Below are 26,826 nucleotides of genomic sequence, written 5' to 3'. Positions count from 1 at the left end.
AAAATACACAATTTATACATTGTTTAGAACCAGGGCAAGATGGACCCTGTCACCCTGGTCCATGGTATAACAACTCCTCTCCAACCTATTTCTACCAAAAAAACACTAAACTATACTCTGCCTTAATTTTGAGAACTTTGCAGGATAAAATGAGATCTTGAAATTGGTCTTAAAACCAAGCCTCTCCTCAAGCCAGTTACGCATGTAAAAAAAGCAAGAGTCAATTCTTAAATGTTAAAACGTAAAACTTTCTAACCAAATTTGCTAACATGCTACAATTATACATTTCTTAGCCAAGTTCAGTGTTTGGTTAGACTATTATGGTAATTTATAATTTGAAATAAAAAGTCAAAAGTTAATTAATTAGGCGAATAATATTTTTTAAGAGGTTCAATATATTTTACTGAATTAACTATTCTAGTAAATAATATATAATTTTAAATAAGAATTCAAAAATCAATTCTTAAATGTTAAAATGTATTACTTTTTAACCAAGCGCTAACATGCATGCTAATTAATTAGTCGAATAATGCTTTTTTTTTTTTTTTTTTTTTTGCCAAGCTCAATATTTGGTTGAACTATTCTAGTAAACATTTTATAATTTTAAATAAAAAGTTAAAAGTCAATTCTTAAATGGTAAAATATACAACTTTCTAGTTGCAAGATAGCATGTTATTGTGTACATTAGTAATGATTGTGGACATTATTGTGTAACGGTTTCCTTTATGTCTCCATTATTGTATTCCGTTACACTTGTTATTATATATATGTCATTCTAATGTAATGATCATAGGTGTGGTATAAAGGAATAAGAAACCCTCTATTTTGTCTCTACTCTTCTTCTTGTTCTTACTGTTCTTCACGAGCTAAAGGCCTGCAAACAAACTTGCAATACAACACGTTATCAGCACGCTCAATCCAGGTGAACGGTAACTTTTATGAGTTTTTTATGCCTTATTATTTTCCGGATGCCTCAAAATCATATGTGTTTATGCTTTATGCATTTTTGAATTTATGAAAACTTGATCATATGATTATATTTTTTTGATAATATACTTCTGCATCCGTAAGTATATACTTACTGTGAATATGTATATCATGAATGAATAAGTTTACTGTGCAAATACATATATTTCGTAGCAATGAACCAAAAATATTGATGTTGATGAATATTTGATGAGGAACCAAAATTTTTTGGCCTATGCTTATATGTGACTTCATATCAAATATGCGTGCAATTTTTCTTGCAATATCTAAAATTCTAGTTGCTAGATGTACTAAGTCTGGAATTTTGCATATGATATATATTTTTTTTCCGGAAAAATTGTATTGCTTTCAATATATACACTATTTTTTACATACTGGCATGAAAAATATGATTGATTAATTATTTTTGGTATGATAATTCGTTTAGTACAATGAGAAATTGTTTAGAATGAGTTTTTTTCATACCTTTCTTCCCCCTCCATCGCCGTCGCGCCTGTCATCTGAGCCACGTCGGAGGTGTTGCAGCGGCGGCATGGGGCGGCTATTTTTTCGCGGCGGCTGTCCAGCAGTCCAGCCCCTGTTTTTAGAAGTGATCGGAGAGGGACAAAAATAGATCCCGTTTTTTTTTCGGCCGATCGTCCCCCATTTTTTTCTGATCTGCACCATCATCGCATGGTGGGCTGTGAGGATGGCCCTATGGGTGGCCGCGGTAGAGGCGAGCGGCGGCTATTACGAAGATCGTGGTCGCGTTACTGACGACCGGTGGTGGTCTGCGGCAAGGGCGGCGATCAATAATGGCGGTTGGCGGAGGTCTCTTCGTTTTATCGAAACCGTTTGCGTAAATACAAGCCCCATAACGCCAGAAGCGTTATTAATTTCGCGTTGTTTACGGATGATTTTTGCTTTTATTCCTAAAAAAAAAAAAAAACAACGCCAGAAGCGTTAATTCCTACTTAGGATTTGGATTGGACCACCTTTAAAATAAATGGACCATCTTTATTTTTGAACCATTCTTACATAAAAATCCTAAGTCCCATATTTTTTTTATAAAATATGTTTTTTCCTTGGTCCTCATTAAAACTATTTCCGGTAGAAAATAGTTGCTCTTGAAAAAAGAGAATTCACTGAGCTCGCACTCAATGGAAGAAATTTCTTTATTTGGGTGTTTGATGTTGGAATATATCTTGCATCTATAAAACTGCCAAACACCATCAAAGAGGCATCTACGAGTATTGAGGCCCAGAAGGCAATACCGCTCATTTTTCTTCGTCACCACCTTAACCATGACCTCATACAATGAATATTCAATCTCTATTCCATGCCTTCGAGCATGCTTCTGCTTGAACGATTCTTTCATATCTGAATGCAAATATACCATATAGTGGATCGTTTTTAAGCATTATCTTGATACCCATTTTTTCTCTCAATTATATTGTGGGCTGTTTTTGGAATAATAAAATATTCCTAATAATTCTTGTAGCTTATGCCATATGCTTTTGCATCTCGTCGATGCGCATGCATAGAATTAGAGAGCTTAATTAAAATACATAATATTGTGACACTTTTTTGATGTGACCACCAAATACATTGTATGGTCGGTGCACTTGTTGTCAAGTGTCAAATTTTTGTTGTGTCACAAATTGCTATCTCATGCCTTACAGGGATGTGAGTCATCACAAAAGAGCATTTACTGATTTGCTCTTAATGGTAGCAATTGTTTGCTATACGCCATATATTTTAAGATTTATTATAAATCTTACTAGAAGCTTTGCCCGGATGGCAAATCAAAGCCACTGTTTATTATGGGACAATCCCTGAAGGATCGTTTTAATCAACAAGTGGTCATAGTCTGAATTCTAAATATAGTTTTGCCTAGAAGGTAAATCAAGAGCACTATTTTTATTTGTCACCCGTTATCTTGCCCCAACCCTCGATTATAGATATTTGATCTAAAAGGATTTATAGACCCTAAGTCAATCCCTGAAGGATATTTGGTGTATGCGGGTCTTATTGTCAATGGTCGTATTGTACTCCAGTAGTAGTACATGACAAAATTATGCTAAGTGTTTGGTCATTGGACTATTTTTTTAATAAGGTCTGGAAGACCCTGAATGTGGATTGATCTTTAAGGTGACTAATGACTCATGAATGAAGTTTGCAACTTCTATTTATAATGCTATGCTACTCTCCAAAAGTCAATATTGACTCACATCATGTTGGTTTGCCTGAAGCAAACAAGTTGTGATTTTTTTTACACATAGTAATCACTGCCTGAAAATTCTGACCGGCGCAGTTTGAAAATTAAATTCGTGAAAAATACTTGTTGAACTTCTTTTGGCATGAAATTTTTTCTGGAGAACCTAGACTCGTGATATTTGATGTCTGTAAAAATATTTTGTTAAAAATATGCTTTGGTTATTCCAGAAAAATTTGTAAAGTTTTGGCAGTGTGCTGCCAATTATTTTTCTGCCTGGAGCAATGTTGTGAAAAATTTCAGAAAAAATACTTTCACACCTTGGATTGACATGAAAATTTTTATGTACGTTCTAGACTTGCTGAACTACATATCTGCCAAATTTTGTGTCAAAATGTGTTACCTTTTTCCCCAGAAAATTCTGCAATCCAGGTCAAAATTCTGAAAATTTTCTGCCGTTTTCAGCTTGTATATCTTGCTATTTTGTGATGTTTTCATGCTGAGATATGAAACTATGAAATAAAATGAGAGTTTGCTTGGAAAAGTGCTGTTTTTGACGCCCCGAAATAGGAATGAATGGGCCCGGCAGCGAACATGTGCTCATTATTATTCGGCGAACGGTACTTCTCTCATTTTTCTAATTTATGAATTAATAAACAATATCTCTTGTCATGTCATGCCTTGTGTGTACCAAACATGATATTCTTTATTTAATGGATATGCATGACTCAATTGAGTGTTTGGTGTCCAAGACATAAGGGACAATTATATCACATGTTGCATGTGCTTCTCTTTAATTGACAACATTTAGCATATAATCTCTTGATTATGTTCACATAAGAGATTTTGTTATTTATCTTGTTGGCAATTTATGATTTGCTATAGGCCATAGCTATTGAGATTTATCACCCAACTTATAAGTGGGAAAATAGCATGAATTCTCAATATGGTTAGGTTGCACCTGTCGTTGCTAAACCTTAGCTTGCATGTGATAATAGTTAAAGGCTATGACATGTTTACAATGCTAGTTTCTGCTATAGAAACTTTTTGACATGCGATTTGGGCATATGATATTTAAATTTATAGCTCTCATTATTTTGTATATTTATTTGCCCTGAAGGTAGATTAAGGATTTTAATTCTCTAAGTCATCCTTTTAGGATGAATCTTGACAATGAATTCTTGACCAAAAATGGTCAACCTATCCCATCAATCCCCGAAGGATTGTTTGACGTTACTATGAGTCAAATTCTTTTTATCCAAGTCTAACTCAATGCATATCACAAATCAATCCCTCAAGGATTGCTATACCCCCTTTTTCACCTAGTACGTGATTTCAGAAGTAACATTTTCCTATCTGCGTTATTTTATTTGCGCAGTCTATTTTATATCACCACCACAACGTACCTCTAAAAGGGCTATCAAAGAAACCTCCGTCTATTGATTAAATACAGAAAGCCCATGATAGGGGATCAATACATATAATTGTGTACGTTGACTGCATTCCTAATGAAGATTGTTTCTCGGCATTAGGGGGAGATAATATACTACTCCGTAGCTTTTTGGAATGCCAAGAAATTTCATAAGGATAAAAACATCTTCATTATTTAAATCCATGTACTAGTTAGATTGAACTGGAAGTTCAAAAGATAATCTATTTGCGATTTTAGCAAATAATCTGCCGAATACATCTATTGATCATAATGATCATAAAAGAAGTGACTGGGTCCTATATCCTTGGACCAAACATATCTATTGATACTCCTTGACACCAGAAGTGTAGGAGACCTATCGGTGAAAGAGATATGAATCATAATACTAGATCTAGTAAAGAAATATTGTCACTCTTGAAATAGTTTGAATAATTATGTCCTGCAGACGTTCGTCCAGATGACGAAAAACCCTGGTAAGACTTATAGGTGCACCAAACAAACGTAATACTAGGGATGCGGAACGACCAGATCAAAATATCTTTGGGAAATGTTTAGAATCTGGTTGTTTTAGAAATTGCCATTACTTTTACAAATATGGGAGTTTTACAAAAAAGTTATAGTTGTCGACAACACAATTGCTATTACAAATTGCTCGTTATATAATCTGGATCCAGAGTTAAGCACCAGAAGTGCCATGACTATTTAATATATAAAGGAGCAATTAAGGCATAGCTCGACTCGCTAAAATGAATAAATTCTCTTTATAACAATACACCATTTGAGTGTTAACCCTGAAGGTTACAAATGGGTGTGTGCATGAAAGAGAAATAAGAATAATGAGGTGATAAAGCGAGTTTGTAGTCTATGGGTTCACGCAGAGACCCTTAATTGATTTTAATCAAATATAATCTCCCACGGTAAATGGCATTAAGTTCCGCTACATAATACAATTGGCAGAATAATAAATTTAGATATGCAGTTAAATTTATCTTGAGAAATCCCTGATGGATTCATAATTCTCATTTTTAAGTATTATTATGTGTCATTATCTACTCTTTAAAGGGTTGCGAATGGAGTTAATATCCTCATTGAAGGAATAATATGTACCATTGTGTACTCGATAAAGGGTTGATAATGAACTTATTTATTATTTATTATCTCAGTCAAGATTGATGGTGTAAACATCAATGAAATATATAAAGAGCTTGATAATGTAAGCTCATGTTTAAAGACTGAGACTTTTGAAATAAAAAGCTTGTGAAAGCTATAAGTATTATCTCGACTTGAAGATCGAGTTTTTCTTTGAAGATTTTTTTTATATACACCAGTCAGCCTACATCTAAAAATGCTTTTTCACATGTCTATATGCATATAAGTATCATGTTTTTATCAAACTAAAGGTTGCCTAATAATCTCCTGAAGCAGACAAGGGACCTTTTTGGACTCAAAGTCCCTTACTTCATTATCGTTGGAGCACCATTATAGAACTAGAAGTTCCATAATCGCAACATATTTGCGATGAAATTGATAGCAAAATCTAGTGTTCCCCCTACAAATGAAGTACTTGAATAATGATTAACATATCCTCCAGTATCTTCGAGATACAAAGACATGACATTTATGTAAGAAACCATGATACGGTTTTAATAGGCTACTTGGGTACTGGCTGTTTTGTTTGATCCCCGCAATGCCAAGTCCAAACTGGTTATACAATGAATTTCCCTAAATGTTCAAAATGAGGACAATAACACTTGTGTTGCACAAATGTTATATTAGCTCTAGAAGAGCCATAAGATTATTGTACACTACTCTAAGTGACAATCCAGAAGATTTGTCCAATCCATCTCTTCAAAATTTGAAATATATGTAGAACTTGAAGATTGTTATCTTCAGGGGGAGACTGGAAGTACATTTACTCGAATCAATCCGGAAGATTGAACATTGAACGTAAAATCCTGAAGATTAAGTCATAAAAGACTAACAATTGCGCACTATTTGCAACACATAAATACATAAATATCATGTACTCTTTTCCTCACTAGTTTTCTCCCATTGGGTTTTCTAGTGTGGTTTTTAACGAGGCATGAGTATGATATAGTAATGACAATAAGGAAAAGTTGCAAAATAATTGCTTAAATGGACAAACCCCAAAATCCTGAAGATTATGCGGTTTGCGCCCTGAAGGCTTATGGTTGTACTCTTTTTCCCTTAACTAAGTTTTTCCCACAGGGTTTTCTTAAGTTAAGGTTTTTAATGAGGCGACCAAATACAATATATGTTTTTATATATATCATGTACTCTTTTCTTCAACTAGGTTTTTCCCACGTGGTTTTTCTAGTGAAGTTTTTAATGAGGCATGAATATATTTTCTATTGTACTCTTTTCTTGTCTAGGTTTTTCCCACAGGGTTTTCCTAGAAAGTTTTTAACGATGCTAGATCATCGACAAATAATGTCCAAGGGGGAGTGTTATAAATAGTAATGATTGTGGACATTATTGTGTAACGGTTTCCTTTATGTCTCCATTATTGTATTCCGTTACACTTGTTATTATATATATGTCATTCTAATGTAATGATCATAGGTGTGGTATAAAGGAATAAGAAACCCTCTATTTTGTCTCTACTCTTCTTCTTGTTCTTACTGTTCTTCACGAGCTAAAGGCCTGCAAACAAACTTGCAATACAACAAAAATTAACCCTTTTTTGCCTAGTATTTGGCCGAACTATTCTGGTTAATAATTTATAATTTTAAATAAAAAGTCAAAAGTCTTAAATGCTGAAACGTACAACTTTATAAGCAATTGCTAACATGTAACGTACAATTATATTTTTTTTTGCCCAGTACAATGTTTAGTTAGATTATTTTGGTAATCTATAATTTTAAATAAAAATAAAAAAATGATTCTTTTCTTTTTTAGGAAAAAAATATACAACTTTCTCTCCAATTGGTAACATGGTAATTAATTGACTGAATTGCATTTAATTTTTTAATGAGACCAGAATTTGGGCGGGACTATTTTGATAATTTACAATGTTAAATAAAAAGTGGATTATTGCTATTGGTGTGATTCAATTGGATCACACCGATTAAGAAGCTATCTTGCCACAAAGGTGGCTAGCTAGTATAGCCCAACTATATATATTGTCAGAAGCCATAGATCTCTTTCTTATCTGATCTTCAAAACTCAAAAGATCGAAGCAAATATTACTGTGAAGCTAACATATGAATATGGATATGGAGACACAATTAGGTGATGTTATAGCGGTTCCATATCCATTTCAAGGTCACTTAAACCCTATGCTTCAATTCTGTTCTTCTTTATCTGCTAGAGGCGTGAGAGTGACCTTAGTCCTCACGCATAGGGTAGCCAAATCCATGCCGCAATCCCAGCCCGTCCACGCGGTGGAGTTGATTTCCGATGGCACTGACGTCGGCGACTCGCCGCGCAACTACGAAGAAATTACTCGTTTGCCAGCGGCGGTTTCCGAGGGGGTGGCGGCGATTATTGAGAAGCAAAAAAAGGCGGCCAAAGTTCTGGTGCACGATGCAATGATGCCGTGGCTTTTGGAGGTAGGGCGAGCGGGTGGATTGCGGGTGGCTCCTTTGTTTACTCAACCTGCTTCGCTTTGTGCCATCTATTGGCATATGCTACGTGGCGACGTCGTGGAACTCCAACAACCCATCACTGCCGCTTCTGATTGTAGGCTGCGTTTACCTTCGTTGCCGGAGATGGAGTTGAGAGATGTGGCTTCCATTTTCCAATTCCCAGATAATGCAAAACAAATTGCAGAGCTTATTTTCTGTCAAGCCTCAAACCTGCCCAAAGCTGACTGCTTTCTCATAAACACATTTTACTCCCTGGAAGAGCAGGTACTACACTTCGTTCCATCCCTTTTTTGATTTTTTTTTTTTTTTCTTTAGCAACTATATCTGTACATTTTTGCTGGTTTTTTGAACAAGACAAAACTGATCGATAGAATTTGTGGTGCATTTTACTCCTGCAGATACAAAACTTTTTGCAGGTTAAAAAAAAAAAAAAAAAAAAAAAGCGCCGTGATGCGTCTCACTGCGCTACCAGCGGGCGAACGCTTGGGCGGTTGAGAGTGGCCGCCAGTTGGCGGCCACTCTCAATTCTTAATAATGTGTGTTTGTTTGTTTTTTTCTTTTCCTCTTTTCGTTAAGGTCTGTTTTGTTTTTCACATGCGGCTCCTGTTTTCCCTTTTTTTGAAAACTTGTTTACATTTTGATTTGTTTGTTTTTTATTGGTTTATTATTTTTGAAAAATTACAGATAATCAATTTAAAAATTTAAAATGATGAATTTGTATATCATACTCGAAAGACCTAGCAGATGACATTAACTCTTCTAATATGTGATTATGTATGTTTTAGGTGGTGAAGTGGATGGCGGATATATGGTCAGTGAAGACTGTGGGACCATTGGTTCCAATTTTACACAAGGATAGAATTGATTTGTTTGAGTTAGACGGTGAAAGCTACGTACAATGGCTAGATATAAGAGAACCCAAGTCTGTGGTTTACGTGTCATTTGGAAGCGTTGCGATTTTTACAGAAGAGCAAATGGAGGAAATAGCATGGGGGCTGGCTCAATCCAGCAAATACTTTATATGGGTTGTTAGGGAACTCGAACAAGTTAAACTCCCAACAGATTTTAAGTCCAAGATATCAAAAAAAGGTGTTATTGTGAACTGGTGTCCTCAAATTGAAGTATTGTCACATAAGGCAATTGCGTGCTTTATGACACATTGTGGATGGAATTCAATACTGGAAGCATTATGTGTGGGTGTGCCGATGGTCGCTATGCCCCATTTTGTAGATCAGCCAACGAATGCCAAACTGGTTGAAGATGTTTGGAAGGTTGGGGTTCGAGTTAAAGTGAATGAGAAGGGAATCGTTACAAGACAAGAAGTTGAGGGTTGTATAAAGCAAGTGACAGAGGGAGAGAAAGTTCAGGAGTTTCGAAGAAATGTCATAAAATGGAAAAGATTAGCAAAAGAGGCAACAAGTGAAGGCGGAAGTTCTTATGTGAATATCAATGATTTTATCTCACAAATGGCTTGTTAATTATCTAGCTACATGCTTTGTCGCTTCATTTATTTAAAATTTAGGATTGAAAGACTTGAAAAAAAATTCAGCTCATTCAAATGCTTATGTATTTTCAAACTTGTTATCAATATTTATGCATGCTTGCATATATATATAATATCTTTAAGATTTGGGATTGAGAGGTTTGAAATTTTGAAATAAATACAGCAATTTCAAATGCTTCTGTATTTTCTAATTACTTGTTAGTATTGAACTAATATATAATATAAAAGACTAAATAAAAGGTAATTAACCTCTCTTTAATTTAAGCACTCCATTAGCATAGTTGCTAAGATTACATACTATTTGCCTAAATTTGAAGATTTATTTAACTCTTATCCCAACTAAAATTAAATAAAAATTAAAGCATAAATTGTATTTTCTTTTTGAATTTAGAGCTTACCATCAATTTAAAAATAATAATAATTAAAGAACTCTATTGTTGATTTTACAACATTTAGACAATCGTCGAATTACCCATTAAAATTAACAAGCATAAAAAGATAAGAACACAAGAATAATAGCATAAAATCCTTTATTGCCTTGTACTCATAGAAAAACTAGAACTCTATCATCACCCTTTATTAAGGTATTTATTTATACATGAGGCTCTCGATCATATTAGGAAAGCAATCTCGCTAGTAAATGTTTGGTCAATCAAATTTGGGATTAGGCGCTAACCAATTCCTAAAATAACATATTACATTCATAATCTACAAAAAAGAAAAGTCTCTCTAAGGAAAAAAATCTATCCCAAATCTCAGCCATGCATTAATGCCCTGGATCAAATCCGCTCAATCTCTTTCCTTAAATGCGCTCAAATGCTTATGTATTTACAACAAACCAAACAGTCACTTAATGTTGTAGAGCCCCCCTTGAAAAGTACACTTCGGTCTTCGTCACCTTGTCCGAGGGTTTGGTGTTCGAGACTACTTGACCGACCACTCTAAGGCTAATCTCATCCGGCTCCTAGTATCCCCATCCATATATCAATTCAACAACTATTCTAGACTGTTTCGCCCGCTTCTTCGACTATACTATACTGCCTATATATAATCGCAGCGAGGAGAAGCAAGAAATTACTTAAAGTTAAGAACAAGCTATCTAGCTATGCCGGATATGGAGACGCCTACAGATGTTATAGCGGTTCCATTTCCATATCAAGGTCACTTAAACCCTATGCTTCACTTCTGTTCTTCTTTATCTGCTAGAGGCCTTAAAGTCACCTTAGTCCTCACACACGCCGTAGCAAAATCCATGCAATCCACCCTTTCCCAGGCCTCCATCCATACCCTCGACCTCATTTCCGATGGCAACGAAGGCGTGGCCGACCTGTCGCGCAGTACCTTCCAAGAATACCAAGCTCGCCGGCGAGCTGCCTTTTCCGACGGGGTCGCCGCCATTATTGAGAAGCAAAAGGCGGCTTCTTCCGTGGGGTCGCCCAAAGTTCTGGTGCATGATGCACTCATGCCGTGGCTTTTGGAGGTAGGCAAAGCGGATGGGTTGTTTGTGGCTACGCTTTTTACTCAACCTGCTTCTGTTTGTGCTGTCTATTACCATATGCTCCATGGCCACCTTGCACCGGCTTCTGATTCTAAGCTGCTGCGTTTGCCTTCCTTGCCGGAACTGGAATTCGCCGATCTGCCTTCCTTTTCCTACTTCGCCGATGTTGTACAACAGGTTACAGAGTTTAATATCAATCAAGCCTCAAACATGCCCAAAGCTGACTGCTTTCTCATCAACACATTTCACTCACTGGAAAAGCAGGTCATTTTACTTTCTTTTCTTTTGTTCTTTTTTGGATTTTTTGCTTTAATACTACTCCGCCTAATGAGGAAAATTATTATATGAATTGAGATCTATTTTACGAAATTAAATTTCTTTATTCATGCTCAAATTGAGATCTGAATTTGAAAAAGATAAAAATACCCTTAATAATTTCATATTTTGACACGTCTTTGATTGGTATTTGTTCTATGATATTATAATATACGGAGTATTAATTAATGACTATGCAATTGTGTATGTTTTAGGTAGTGGATTGGATGGCGGAAAAATGGGCAGTGAAGTGCGTGGGACCCTTGGTTCCAATTTTCCACAAGACACTTCATGAAAAACATGATAGAATTGATCTATTTGAGTTGGATAGTGAAAGCTATTTGAAATGGCTAGACATTAGAGAACCTAAGTCTGTGGTTTACGTATCATTTGGAAGTGTTGTGGTGATGTCGGAAGAGCAAATGGAGGAAATAGCATGGGGGTTGGCTCAATCCAACAAATACTTCATATGGGTTGTAAGAGAATCTGAATTGGTTAAACTCCCTAAAGATTTTAAGCTCAAAACATCTGAGAAGGGCATCATTGTGAAATGGTGTCCTCAAGTTGAAGTTTTGTCACACGAGGCAGTTGCGTGTTTTATGACTCATTGTGGATGGAATTCCATACTGGAAGCATTGTGTTTGGGTGTGCCAATGGTCGGCATGCCGCAAATGTCAGATCAACCGACAAATGCCAAACTTATTGAGGATGTTTGGAAAGTTGGAGTTCGAGTTAAGGTGAATGCGGAGGGAATCACTACAAGACAAGAAATTAAGGGTTGTATAAAGCAAGTGACAGGAGTGAGAGCTGAAGAGTTTAGAAGAAATGTCATAAAATGGAGAGAATTAGCCAAAGAGGCAACAAGTGAAGGTGGAAGTTCTTATGAGAATATCAAAGATTTCGTGGCTTTTGCTAAATCCTATTCCGACTAGTACATGCTCACTTCATTTGTTGATTTGGGGTTGAGAGATTAGCAAATGCTCTCTTCATTTGGGGTTGGGAGAATGAGAGGTTTGGAGTTTAGAAAATATTCTATGCTTTGTATTTTCTAACTTGTTATGGAGCAAAATTTGTCCTAGCAATAAAAAACTATTTGAAGCTAAATAACATTTTTATTTAGAGATGCTATATTGCATCTAACATTATATTACTTCATATATATATATATATATATATATATATATATATATATATATATATATATATATATATTCATATATTCTAATTATAGATTTCTTCACTAAATAATCTTGTTTGTACTATATTAAACTTTGTAAGATCATAAAAGCACTCCTTAATTAAGTTGGAAAAAAGTAAAAAATCCAATCTCCACACTCATAAATAAAATTATTTCATAGTAAAAATATGAGAAGATAATTTTAATATGAAAATATAATATTTAATGTTCCCTTTATTCTGAGCTTTCGACTAAAGAACTAAAAACATATTTGGTTAGATTGAAAATATTTTCAAAAAAATCAAATTCTTAAAATTTAAAAAAAAAAAATTATTTTTTATTGTTTGGTTCCTAAAATTTATTTTCCAAAAGAAATGGAATTACTAAACATTTGAGCAAAAAGCATTCTTTGCTCAACCAAAGTATTTTGTTTTTTCATGAACCAAATTTTCTTTGCTCATTTGGTAGAATAACTTTACCCTCATCAAACTTTTTTAATTATTATTATTATTGTGTAAGGACATTAATCTTTATACTCATAATTTTTTACAAGTTCAAACCCAACTAAACAAAGGAATCAATGTTTTTAATTTCTTTTTTTTTATCAACCAAACAATGAAATCAATTTTCTTGATAATTTCTTTTTTTATGCAATTTTTTTTAAAAAAAATCTCCTTAAATATTTTTCGCAAATCAAATGGGACACACACAAGTTATAAGTTACAGGAATGAGCCTTCAAACTTCAATTCCTATGAAATTATGTCATTGTCTAAAATGCCATTATGCAATAAAGAATAACTGTTTCTGATACAAAAATAAAAATAAAAATAAAAATAAAAATAAATACCCTAGCCTTACTATACTCTAAGGACTCGTTCTTTTTACATTCCTATCAACATAGTACTCTGCACTAGGTTTTTCACCTCGTAGCAATCTATTTCTGTGAAGGGTTTTTTGATATATATATATATATATATATATATATATATATATATATATATATATATATATATATATGAAACTGAAGAAAATAGAATCTCTATACCTAACAAAATATATGTGGTTAGAAGTTGAACCACAACCTCAGGTGATAAGTAGCCAGAAACCTAAGTAAATGATTGTTGCAGCCCAGTAAAATGTGCAATATTTTGTTTCTCCGTATTTGAAAGTAAAATGGAGTGTTGATCTTCATTCGCTACATGCCCTCTTCTACACGACTGCCCAATTTTACTATGTCTTCGACAAGAATTTTCCCATCTGCATCCACACATACTTGCAGAAGTGAGAAAGCAGAGTATCAATCTAAACGAGATCTCTCTTATTCTCTTTCTGCAACTTGTCTAAAGTATATTCAGCAGTAGAATATGTATATAAATGTCTCTGTGATATTACTGAAGGAATTATACATTTCTACAGTGTACATTATTCTATTCTGAATTAATTTTCCAACATTATGTACAAGAGACCTTAGCCAATATTTAAATTCTAAAAGGTCATTTACTAGTATAGTATACCTTAATGCCTACTTCTAAACCGCAGATAGAAAAGCTTGTCCTTGATTCTATCATCTCCTCAATGCAATATGTATCAGCTAAGATGCGCAATTGATTGACAATAGAGAATGAAAACACACCTTTATCTTTGGAGAGGTTGGTAATCAGTTCTTGAACCCCTTCCTTGCCCAAAGTTCTCTTCAAGTACTTGGCTGCAGCTGCCACCTCCTCAGGAGTCACTTTTCCATCATAGTCCCTGTATATGTGAGCAATATCAGTGTATACAGCAGTTATGAATGAAGGTCAAAAGTTCAGATACTTATTGTCCATTCAAAATAATTATTTTATACTAATACAACACACTTAATTATATCTAAACCGGAATATCTAATCTAATGTGATGCATGGATGAATACTTCACATTGTTTAGCAAAGCTTATTTAATCAAAACTATTGAGATAATAATAATCCACATTCTAAAGTTTTTGCAAAGAAAATCTAAGAAATAGGATATGTATTGTATAACACTCAAGCTTATTTACACCATCACTAAATTGGAAGTTGAGTATGAATTATGAGTAATCCATAATCACAAGGTTTACCAAACAGGACCACAAGGAAATCCACAAAATTGATCACACTCAAAGTATGAAAAGCACATTCCTCCCTAGGGAACAATGGAACATTAAGATTGGGTCCTCATCCTCCAAAAAAAAAAAAAAACAGACAAAGCGGTAAAGGATAAGCAAAACTTAAAGATGACCAGACCACATCTACAAAAAGGACAACATATTATGCTGATTTCTATTTCACCTGTCAAGGATTTGCCAACGGTCACCAATTTTTGCATCCACGTCATCAATTTCCTTCTCAAGGTTCTGAAGCATTGCATCGACCTGAATCAGAGCAGCTAACCATTATTTTCATGTGTAAACCACACAGCATTTAGCACTTCTTTGTTTTGGGATTTTTACTTTTGTCTAAGAGAGTTTGTTTAGGAAGTGTCAAGTTGACAAGGGCTTTACATGTAGAAGCCTCACCTTATCTACGAGTGCAGAAGACACCACATCATGCGCAGTAACTTCAGACATTTGATCATTTTCTCCATGAGCAGCTTTATATGCTTTCATGGCATCTACTTCACTATCAGTACCTTCTTTATCTACCATGCTATTGTAAAGTTCTATCTGCAATAATAGACTTTCTGTGAGTACCAGAGTAATAAGGTTCTATTTGCAATAATAAACTTTATGTGAGTACCAGAATAATGCCTGACAACTACACATAAGCACACACTAAAGTATCACGCTGAAAAAAGACAGCTGGCCTATATATGGTCCAAAGGATTTCAGAGGGGGGAGGAAAACATAGTGGAGCTAATTAAACACTATATTTTGTGCAAAATGTTTGGACAGAGACAAGCAGTTTCCCCAAGTTTAAGTAATAAATGTAGTTCCAGCGGAGTGCAAATAGGGCAAATGGGTAGGTAGTAGGGATAAGTAAGCAGGTAGCGATGGGTAGAAGGGGAAGTGGATTATTGTGATGGAGGTAGTGGTGATGGTGAGGGATAGGTAAGTAATGATGGGTGGGTGGGTGGGCGGGTAGGTAAGTAGGTGAAAGAAGGGGTAGATAGTTGATTATAAATGATTTGTATGTGTGTGTTTTTATTTGGAAAATTCAGAAAATATGAAAAAAGTGTTTCCCAAAGCAATGTTTTTCATTTTCTATTTTTTAAATTTGGAAATAGTTTATTCTGAACCCAAAAATAAAACTTTTTTCATTTTTTTCCCAGAAAACCAGAAACATTCTACAAGACTCGAACTTTAAACTTGTTAAGTCCCACATTGAAAATATAAGCGAGAACATATGGGTTTATAAGGCCATGGGTTAGACTAGCTAATTGATTGGATTCAATCTTTTAGTGTGGTTTGGCCCATGCGCATTATAGCCCAGTTGAGTGACCTTGACCCAATCTTAGAATATAACAAAACTAAAATATACCTCCTTGTTAACAAGCCTTAGGAACTCTTCCCGCTCCCTGCTCACAGACTGCAAGTAACATTTCACACGAAAAAGACATGGTAAGAAAGAAATAATTAGAACCTATGCAGAGTTGAACAATAAAAAGTCAAGTATCTTTAATCCATCTTACAGAAGCAGAAGCCAGAACAGCCAAGGCTCGGCTAATTTCGCATAGATGCTCTTGTTTGTCAAGTGCTCTTGCTCTTGCTTGTTCTTGTGCTTCTCTAGCTGTTGGGATAATCATCTCTTTCAAAGCTACATCTTCATTGCCAAGAGGTTCTTTCTTCTTGGCTTGCTGTTCTTTCTCTTTCTCTTTCTTTTCCTCCTCCTATGTCAGTTGAGTTATTTAAATTAACAGTGATATTGCTAAGAATTATATATATATTGCTAATTAGAACTACAAAAGGCTCAATGAATAGAAGTTTATTCCTGACTACTTCCAACTCGAAAATATTTTGCTCCTCCCTCAGCACTTTTACATGCATAATAAAATAAATGCTTAATGCTACAGGTGGGAATATAGTGGGATTTGGCTGGATTCAAAAAGGAATAGATGGAGGAAAAAACAAAAACAAAAAAAAAAACAAAAAAACAAAAAAAAAAAACAAAAAACAAAAACAGATCTTCAAAGCATAAAAAATTAATTACAGGTGAATTTGACATGTTCTATCAACTATCAAGAGCAAGTCAACTCAGGTTGATCTAATGACAATTAACATTTTTCAGCTAAATTTTTTTTATGATCTTTTTGTTAATATATTGTATTAGCAAAATAGAACATACTGAGCTTACACAAAAGTAACGAAGCGTTCAACCCATTTAAGAAAATAAAAAACAGAAGTTCAATAAAGAAACAATATGTGCTAGTACAAAATTAAAGTTGGATCCTATGCAACCCGTTTACGGATTATGACCCCTCCTATAGTTGAAATTCAACCTGGCAAAACCTATATTCTAAAATGTGACCCACCAAAACAGCTTTAACATGGGCAGGGTACCACAGTTTGGGCTAAAATTATCAGACAACAAAAAAAGTAGGGAACATCAAATAGGGTGTCATTATAGTAGGAAATCGGGGAGAACTTTACTAACCCTGATCAGCTCATCCTGCATAGCAAGGTACTCCAATTTCCTCCTCCTTTCTGAAACAGAATCTTCAGATGGCAAGGATGTGATACCCACAGTGTCAACAACCTCATCTGGAAGTGAAGACAATGTCGCTCCTACAGCCTCTTCAATCTTGGACCTTCCAGACACAATGAAAGCCCTGTATACAGCATAATTGAAAAAGCCAAGTACCATGGCACACTTTCAGGTCTAGCAAAATTAGCAAATTTTCTGCCCATGTGTGCATGTGTGAAAGGGAGACATATTCAGATGTACCTGGAAAGGATCAACAGTGAAGATGGTATTGAGTGATTAAGTGACAAATCCAACCAATCACGAAGCTGCAGCAGAATGAAACAATTGAATTAGAAGCATGAAAGCATAAAGATAGACGTATAACAGTATCAATACAACAGCAGCCACTTAACTTTTTTTGCTTTGAGAGGACACATTTCGTGAAGTAGAGAAGAAAATATTTAACAGCTTTACATCACAAATGCTATGGCTTTATGCAGTTTTAAAATGTTCAAATCAAACAGTGGCACAAGTCTGTTTACACCAATAATAATAATAATAATAATAACAATAATAATAATAATAATAATTGTTAGAGCATATAGCCATTAATGTGCAATCCAACTATAAGCTTAGACTTTTAGTTGAGATGGAGCACATGCTTTAATTTGGTGTCAGAGCCAGACCAAAGGTCATGGGTTCGAATCTCTACGTCACCCCATATCCACGTGTTGCTTGGAACCCACCGCACACGTGAGGGGGCGTGTTGAGCATATAGCCATTAATGTGCAATCCAACTATAAGCTTAGGCTTTTAGTTGAGATGGAGCACATGCTTTAATTATAATAACAAGGGAACAAAGGGGAAGAGTTTGAAGGAGACAGGATATTAGGGGAACACCTGTTGGCGCATGTCTTCCACTGAACGCAACCCGAGCATGCCACGCTCTCTACATTCCTCACGAAGTTCAGCCTCTGATAGAGACTCCACACCCTCAGCTTGAATCAACTTATCATCATTCTTAATCCTAGCAAGATAAAAAGTTCAATTCCAAACATCTCAGCACCAATTAAGCAGAGGCTTTAAGGGGAATAGTACACAGTAAAAAAGAACAAAAAGGATGTGTACACACAAAACAATTCCATATAATGTGCAAAATAGAATCCATGGCACAATGCATGATTTTTTATTTCCCTACGCAACATAGGAGACTTTCTGAAACAAATTTTTAGCACTAGGGGTGTAAAAGCAATAGTATTAGGTTAGTATTAGTGAAGTCTACAAGTAATATCTAGCCCTTCAAAACCTGCATTTCCACAGCACACACAGGGATTGCCTTTCCATTATACTAGTCGCATTTAATGCCATCTTATCCAACAAATTATTATGTGCTTGCATTACTAATACTTTCCACTCAATTTGCTGTAAAGTGTTTCAGTTATCATTTACCAGGGTGAAATATTAACCAAAACACAGGGTAGTCAAACACTAAGAGCTACAGCATCTAAGAGCAGCAGTGTTAACTAAAACCATGAGAAGTCAGTAATCCATATATAAATACACTGACTCATTGCATAATAGTTGAACCTCCACACCATAATACTTGTTTCAGTAAATCATCATACAATCATAGCTATTTGTGGAATGTAACAGGCTCTCCTGTTATTTTTATACGGAGTATATTTTTCAGCTAAACTATAAGATATTAGTTAGTAATCTATATATAATTCCAGGGAATCAATGCATACTTAGTAGTCGAACACTCGGTCTTGCCTACAATCTCAATAAATTGTAAAGTGATCAATAGTTATTTGTGAAAAATAAGAGGTAGATCTCTCCTGTTCTCTTTCTATACATTTTTGTATCAAGAAAAGTGTAAATATGCAATTATAATTGCAAGTGAGATATAACAGCTCTCCTTTATTGGATTTTTTTTGTGCGTGTAAATAAAGAAACAAGAGGTGGATTTATTTTCAACATTTCTGAAGCCTTGAGTACAGGTTTTTACCTTATTTTGGCCACCTTCCCAAGTGCAAAGCATTAATAAATGTATGGATTTATTTATTATTTGTATAAAGAAAATAATCATGGGATTCAATTTGGACAGTTTGAAATTTGGCACATGCCACAATTGATTACCTGGCAGTCAAGATTAACATATGGCTTACCTTTGTAATCTTTTTCGAAGCATAAAGCGCAAATAAGCATCTGTTCCAAAAGGACCGATTCCCATGTACTTGCACATACTTACTAATCGAGGCCTGAAACAGAAATGTGTCACTTATCATTCTATATATCTCCACTAAACAAGATCATATTGACTAGCAAGAAGAAGTCAAGTTTATTAAAAGATAAAAATGAGATATACACAAAACCTGCTAATATTATCCAGCGTCAATTCATCATTGAACAATTTAGCGAAACCCAAAATTTCCTCATTTGACATGGGAGCACCTCTTCTAGCCTGAAAGAGAGGTTCATAATATCAAAATTTTAATCTCATTTTCTTTTTTTCTATTTTTGCAGGCAAGGAAGTAGGTTTACATATCATGGATGAGTTTGAAGGTCCTACCCTGCTCAGGAACTCATCAAGATCTTCTGCTGTTTTCTTTACTTCTCCACTCCTAGAATTTTGGACTTCTTTTGCCATTTCTCTGACAGTGTCCTGAAGAAACTTCGCATATCCTATCCTCGCATTTAACCTCCTTTTCAATGCTTCCTAAAGTTCAACCATGCAAATAAAATGCATTGGTTCAATAATGAAATAATCAGAAGGAAGACAAAGCATAAAAATATGCATAAGGTCATGTGCACAGCATATATTATCAAACTGACAAACCATTTTTTCACTCTGAAGCCTAGTAAGTGTATTCCTTTCGGAGCCCACATTTTTCAAAAAGTTCAATATGTTCCCTGATTGGTCTTAGCAAAATGATTTGAGTATGACCAACACGATCTAATAAGACAATTTACAAAATATAGAGAGCGGGACAACCTATTAAGACATGCCATTCTCCAGTCCACGTGAGTGGAGTCAATGGTACAATTATATCAGTCGACAATAAGCATACTGTAAGTGTGCATCCAAGAAGACTGATGGTGCTACAAGGAGGAAAAACACTTCAAAGATAAACAGAAGAGTAGAACAATACCTGTTCTTTCATCTTGTCTTGAAACGTTGATGGTAACATGTTTGGAAATAACTTCAAGAATACTGGCAGCAGGAATTCCATGAATGGGACAATGATGAAAACAGCAAAAGGAACCAGCCTGAAAATATCAGCTGTAGTCCGTGTGAGTTGTTGCCTCTCCCTGCGAGACAGACTCTTCCCATTGGCAAGTTTTCGCAATAATCTTGAACTGATCCTCACATCAGCCCATAAAAGCTTAGAACCCAACCAATAATGCTGCAGTGTGGATATAAACTCCTTTTTCCAATGAGTGAGCTTTTTGGCCCAGTCTTCCCTGGGCAAAGAAAATAATGACACCAAATGGTCCAAATCAAACCATAACCATCCATTCAGGTAAACTAGATTGTGTTTACAAAATTTTCTAACCTGCTCATGGAAGCTACAGCTTGTAAAGCGGGACCAATACCCAAAAGTGTAGCCCATACTCTTTGTAAAACAGATTTAGCAACCTTCTGAGACTCTTGGAACTGTTTTGCTTTTGCTTTAGCAAAACTTAGCCCTTCAACAGCTTGATCGCATTCCTCTGGAGAAGCTTCTTTCTTTTTGGCAACCAGATCATTATCTTCATCATCACTTCCACTATCAGGTTGTTTTGCAGTTGCTGTTGAAGAATAACGTACAGTGTAAGGCAGCAACGTGTGTCCCAATGGTGAGATGAGACCCAATCTTACGGGCATTGTGATTCCAACATTTCCATGGCCATGTAATGTGATTCCACCAGATCTATGCCATAAAAGTCCTGATGTTGAAAAGCTTGAAACTTCTCCATGATCTTCTACACGATCTGAACATTGAGAAATATGGTTTCCAACAGAGGTGAAACCTCCAGAATAACGAGTAGACTGATTAGAACTGAACTTTTGAAAATTTTGAATTGACCAAGCAGAAGCCTCCAAATAGTCAGAAATAACATTCCTTCTCCTTAAAAGAGCTCGACAGGCCATTATGTTTGCGTCTTCACAGAGAGAACCAGAGTTGCATTATACGGCAATCAGCACTTCACTAATTTAAGCTAGTTAGGACACACACAGAAAAATCACATATCAAACTGACTGGATTTCCAGCTATAACACCACACCATCTCTTCTTAAAACAACGGTTAAATTCAAATGCTAGTTAAAGGAGGGGAGGGGAATCAAATGTCAATGGTTTTCAGATCCTCTGGTTATTTTACCATTTCAGTATAATTGGGAAAATGAAAAATTCCAAGAACTTTCAATGCAAAACACAATCTTTTATCTTTTATTACAAAAATACATAAACATATATATGTATACTATACATGTTTCTAATTCAATAAACACTATTTTGAAGAAACCAAGAGATTTAAACTCGTATACAACAAGTGCACACGGAAAACATGAAATTATGAAAATGTAATATTAAACTGAATCCTGACCAAGGAATGGAAAATGGCTAAAAATCATCTCTATCTGCGGTCGATAAAGAGAAACTACTTCAATCTAATCTTAACTGAATAAGTGATCCGAAAAAGAAGCACAACAGCTATTCCTTCTCAGCAGAACAATTATCGGAAAGAAACAAAAATAAATATATAATATCAAAACGAAAACCGTAATATAAAAAATGGATTACTTATATGCATATACCGATATACGTACCAAATACATATATGCACACTATTGCAGAAAACAAAGTTGAAGAGCAATATAATATGGATTGAGAGCCACGAGACTTACGGGATGAGAAAGTCGACCGGAGAATATGAAGAAAGCTTACGTATTTGTCTAATGTTGAGCTTGTATAGACTAACCGTCGCCGGCGATGGCTGAGAGAGAAGGTTAGCCAGGGTAGCAACTAGCAAGTTAAAAGAGGGGGGGAAGACTCCAGACTGGGCTGAGATTTTAGAATGGAAATGAGGGGTTTTAGACTTTTTTTTTCTTTTTTTTTTTTTTTTTTTTTTGTATCACATTGTAACACACATGTATAATGTATTGAAGCCCAAGACACCACTCTCGACCGTCAGATCCTTTTCTTTTTCATTTTTGCAATTTTCTTCAGAAATGCGAATCCCAATGACCCCACACTTTACTCTGATAAAACATGTAGAATAATGTAAATCACGATTCAATAACTCAATCCCAATACTCACAAGAAATTTGTAATTTTTTCTTCCGAATACTGCCTACCAAACTCCAAACTCACAAAAATTTTGTAATTTTTTCTTCTAAATACTGCCTACTAAACTAATGAGACTTATTTTACATTTCTCTTCCACGATTGACAGTTCTACCGAAACTGGTTTGGTTCAAACGTTCGAACCATCATTGGAATCCAAATCCAAATCAAATATATAATAATTGAAATGAGTAACCTCTTGATTTGATGTCTTAACCATAAATATACATTAGAATCCAAATACGTTATATATATATGTGTGTGTGTATAATAAATGATAAATAAGGGTGAAAATGGGGAAATGAATATGTAAATGGAGTTGAATATATGTTGGTTAGATTGTAAGTTTGATATTCTGTTGAAATTGATAACATGGATTCGTATTTAAAAAAAAAAAAAAAAAAAAAAAAAAATCATACGTAGCATTACACCGGATCGGATCAAAATAAATATATTTTTAGATTTGAAGTATATAATTCGTAGTATTTGTGTATAAGTAAATTATATTTGTAGTATTTTAAAAAGAAAGTGTACAACAGCTAATCTGCCGCATGTGACTCCCCTAATGTGCTACTTCGACGCGGCATACGACCCACGAACGAGCAAGGCGGCAGCAAGTGCAATTATTCTAGATGCGCAAGGAGGATATATTGCCGCAATGACCACCCCTATGTCAGAATGTTTTACACCTTTAATGGCGGAGACCCTAGCGTGCAAGGAAGTTTTGTCATGGTTGAGGAATCGCGGTATAAACTCTATCTAGCTCTTCACAGATTGTTCAGTACTACAGCAATATCTATCATCTACGACTCGATCACCACGGTCTTACCTGGGCTATGCTATTGATAGCTGCAGGGCTAGTATATTGGCTTTTGAGAACTGTTTAATTCGATATATTCCTAGATTAGATAATTATTTAGCTCATACTCTAGCATCTATTGCATCTACTCAGACGACAGTTATGTATGCGGACTCAAGTCCACAGCTGCTATTTCAGCATATTTTGAATAAATGCCGCACAGGCTCCTTTAAAAAAAAAAAAAGAAAGAAAGTGTACAATTGTACATAACTACATATAATAACAAAATAAATACTCGAAGTACCTTTTTATGATATGTTCAATATTCAATATTATAGTCCATAGTTTATTGTTATGAAATAAATTATATTAAAGTAATAAATTAAAGTATTGTGATTTTTAAAAGGAACATTTTGTGTTTATTCATGAATAAAGTGATGTATTATCAACTAATTATATAAACAAAAGGTTTTTTTGTTAATAAATCATGATATTAGTTATACTTTTAGTACTTTGAGTATGCACAAATTTATAAATTAGTCCGTCTTTAATGAAACTTTGAAAAGTGACAATTGTATATATTTCTTCTCCTAAATATTACCTACTAAACCAATGAATTAAGTCATGCGGGCAACAACTATATACTCTGTATATTGTTTATGTGTTTTGGAGGATGTCTTGATCATATATCTTCCATAAGAGCTCTAGAGGTCTGTGTGTGGACATTTTTGTTTTCTAATATACTGTTTTTGTTGTAACTAGTTTTTGCTCCGTGCGATGCACGGCATAAAATTTAAGTAACTTTATTATTGATAATATTTTAAAAACAATAAAATAAAATATTAATCATGAAATTAAAACTTATTCTGAAATGTGTTTTTCTTTAACAATACTAAATTGGTTGTTATATCGAACATCACATACTGTTAGCATATATTATAAAGAATTGTGTTATAAAAAGTATATATTAAAATAATTATATATATATATATATATATATATATATACACACACACACACACACACATTTTTATAAAAAAAAAAAAAAAATTAGGAAATCAAACAATATACAATAAAAAATTATGAAATTAAATTTTCTTATATATAAAAACATTTATTAATATGATTTGCAATTAAAGCCTATAGTACATATACTTGACAATATATAAATAAAAAATACAGTTTCATCATCATACATTGAAACTAACTACGAAAATATTTTCTTAAACATTGCTTAATAATAATAATTATATACGTACAACATATCTAAATCTAAACTAAATATGAAATATTTCATGACATGAAAGAAAAAATAAAACCTGCAATGCTAAGCCCAATAAATATTTAATTATCTGTCCATATAACCCAGTTACGTTACATTTCAGCCCAATACCCGAGCCCATTAACCCAATTATAAAACCTGATTACCAAATCCTAATTTATATTTTTTGACGATTGCGCTTCCGTCTACTCTGTTGCGTTCGTCATTCTCTCTAAAATGTTCACTGACTTACGCGAACCTTCTATGTTTCTGGCGTCTTGACACACTTGATTTTAAATCATCGCAAGTCCAAGTAATCCACTGCTAAAAAACTTTTCAGATAATCTGACCATAGCTTTTGGCCATTGTGGAATTGCTTTCTTCCCCAAATGCCGATCTGAAAAATCGGGTGACCGGAGCAGATCTAAAACAAACTAATAAATACAGTATCATCTTCAGGTAAAACTTATTGTTTAAAACGAAATTAAGAAATACATCATATTTTTTAATTACTTAATATCAGTTCAATAATTATTTGTTTAAACTTATTCGTCTCTCCAATATTATTGTTCATGCAACTGATTTAAATTTTAAAAAACTTTTTTTCAATTTAGTAACTTTTTCTTTTTTTTAATTTTTCCCTCTCAAAACTATATTAGAATGAACAATTAAATTGTTGTCGATCAACAAAATTGTAAGAATAAAAAAACAGCTTAATCTTATTTTTTAAAATCGGATACTCTATTTTTTTTCAGTAAACAATAAATTAATTTATATAATAAAATGTTAACTTAAAAATACTGGAATGTATTACCTGCTTCATCATTAAATAACAATAATTGAAGATTAACATGTATTGAAAATAGATAAGTATGCTGCATTATATACCTTTTTTTTTTTTTTTTTTGAAAATATTATATACCTTAAAATGATGCAATTTCATTTAATTGGTATTTAATACCTTAAAATGATGCAATTTCATTTAGGCGGGAAATTGATTGGCAAAAAATATTTTGCTATTATATAGAGTAAGATAAGATAAGATTGTTTCTTTTTAGCTCGTTGTGTTCCCCAATAAAACAAATTACAGGGCGTTTGGTTGGAGGGGGAATTATGTGGGAAAGGAATTGTAATTCCATGGGAGTTGAATTACTGGGAATAAAGTGGGAATTTAAATTCCAGTGTTTGGTTGACAGGAATAGAATTACTGAGAATTTTAATTCCAATATTTGGTATACATAGGAATTGAAAGGGAATAAGTAATATAAAGTCCAAAATGCCCATTGTTGTTGTTAAAAGGAAAGAGCAGACATTCATTTTAGGTTAAAAAAGAGAATAGTAATTTTGTCTCATCAGTATTTTTTTTCTTCTTAAAATCCCATGAATTAAAATCCCAGAGGGGGCATGGGATTTTAATTCCTTGAAAATTGGGGAATTACAATTCCATGGAATTGAAATTCCCTCCAACCAAACTACGGAATTTAATGGCCTTTGGAATTAGGTGGGAATTAAGTGGGAAGGAAATTTAAAATCCCACCAACCAAACGCCCTGTTATAGTATGACCAACGAGAGAGACAAAGTGCAAGGAAATGAACTGGACAAAGTAATAGAGATATTTTTATTCCAACATCCATCCCTTGTACAAATGATACAACATGTATATACTATATACTATATACTATATATATAATATACAAATTATGATCTGCCGGATCGGGGTATGGGGAGTCATTGGAGTTGGAGATTCAACCTTTTGAGAAGAATATACAAATGTAACATAAATAATAATAGTGATAATAATGTTATAACCGTTATGACCGTTACATAATCTACTTAATAATGTCTACACTTAATTATATTTATAACAGTTTCAATACGAAGCAATTATGAATTTTGATTTTTAAGTTGCAAATAATCTGTTAAGTAAGATAAATTATAGAATTATAAATTTCACGGGGAATAATGCAATTTTATTTTTTTAAAACAATCTACTAGTGACTATGACATTTGAGAACTAACTTTCCTTATTGCTTAGAGAAAGATTAATAATAATTTGAATGTGTAAAATATTAAGAATTAAGT

General features: G+C 34.1%; 2 protein-coding genes across 5 annotated transcripts; one reads left to right on the top strand and one right to left on the bottom strand.

Annotated features, from left to right (window-relative positions):
• The first annotated feature begins 7,821 nt into the window (after positions 1-7,821).
• On the top strand, positions 7,822-12,657 carry LOC109170651 (UDP-glycosyltransferase 74E2-like). 3 transcript variants are annotated; one of them, XM_019319850.1, is made up of 3 exons: positions 7,822-8,485; positions 9,007-9,129; positions 11,895-12,657. In XM_019319850.1, the coding sequence occupies exons 1-3, from the start codon at positions 7,838-7,840 to the stop codon at positions 12,468-12,470; spliced, it is 1,347 nt and encodes a 448-aa protein (XP_019175395.1). In that variant the 5' UTR covers positions 7,822-7,837; the 3' UTR covers positions 12,471-12,657. The 3 variants fall into 3 exon arrangements, with proteins under 3 accessions (XP_019175395.1, XP_019175393.1, XP_019175392.1); XM_019319848.1 differs by lacking the exon at positions 9,007-9,129 and having other exon boundaries at positions 7,824-8,485; positions 11,754-12,657; XM_019319847.1 differs by lacking the exons at positions 7,822-8,485; positions 9,007-9,129 and adding an exon at positions 10,652-11,487 and having other exon boundaries at positions 11,754-12,657.
• Positions 12,658-13,450: 793 nt separating this feature from the next.
• Positions 13,451-22,439, bottom strand: LOC109170664 (LETM1 and EF-hand domain-containing protein 1, mitochondrial). 2 transcript variants are annotated; one of them, XR_002052481.1, is made up of 16 exons: positions 22,245-22,439; positions 20,911-21,556; positions 20,506-20,818; positions 19,926-20,072; positions 19,729-19,817; positions 19,522-19,614; positions 18,254-18,380; positions 17,615-17,679; positions 17,324-17,498; positions 16,362-16,559; positions 16,211-16,258; positions 15,250-15,396; positions 15,023-15,105; positions 14,350-14,465; positions 13,734-13,973; positions 13,451-13,681 (listed from the first exon to the last, which is right to left on the bottom strand). XR_002052481.1 is itself a non-coding variant. In XM_019319866.1 (15 exons), the coding sequence occupies exons 2-15, from the start codon at positions 21,486-21,488 to the stop codon at positions 13,912-13,914; spliced, it is 2,241 nt and encodes a 746-aa protein (XP_019175411.1). In that variant the 5' UTR covers positions 21,489-21,556; positions 22,245-22,439; the 3' UTR covers positions 13,726-13,911. The 2 variants fall into 2 exon arrangements, 1 of the variants encoding a protein (XP_019175411.1); XM_019319866.1 differs by lacking the exon at positions 13,451-13,681 and having other exon boundaries at positions 13,726-13,973.
• Positions 22,440-26,826: the final 4,387 nt, after the last annotated feature.

This window comes from Ipomoea nil, unplaced genomic scaffold (genome assembly GCF_001879475.1).
Source record: "Ipomoea nil cultivar Tokyo-kokei standard unplaced genomic scaffold, Asagao_1.1 scaffold3321, whole genome shotgun sequence".
NCBI classification, from domain to species: domain Eukaryota; kingdom Viridiplantae; phylum Streptophyta; class Magnoliopsida; order Solanales; family Convolvulaceae; genus Ipomoea; species Ipomoea nil.
This window is presented reverse-complemented; position numbering and strand designations above follow the sequence as displayed.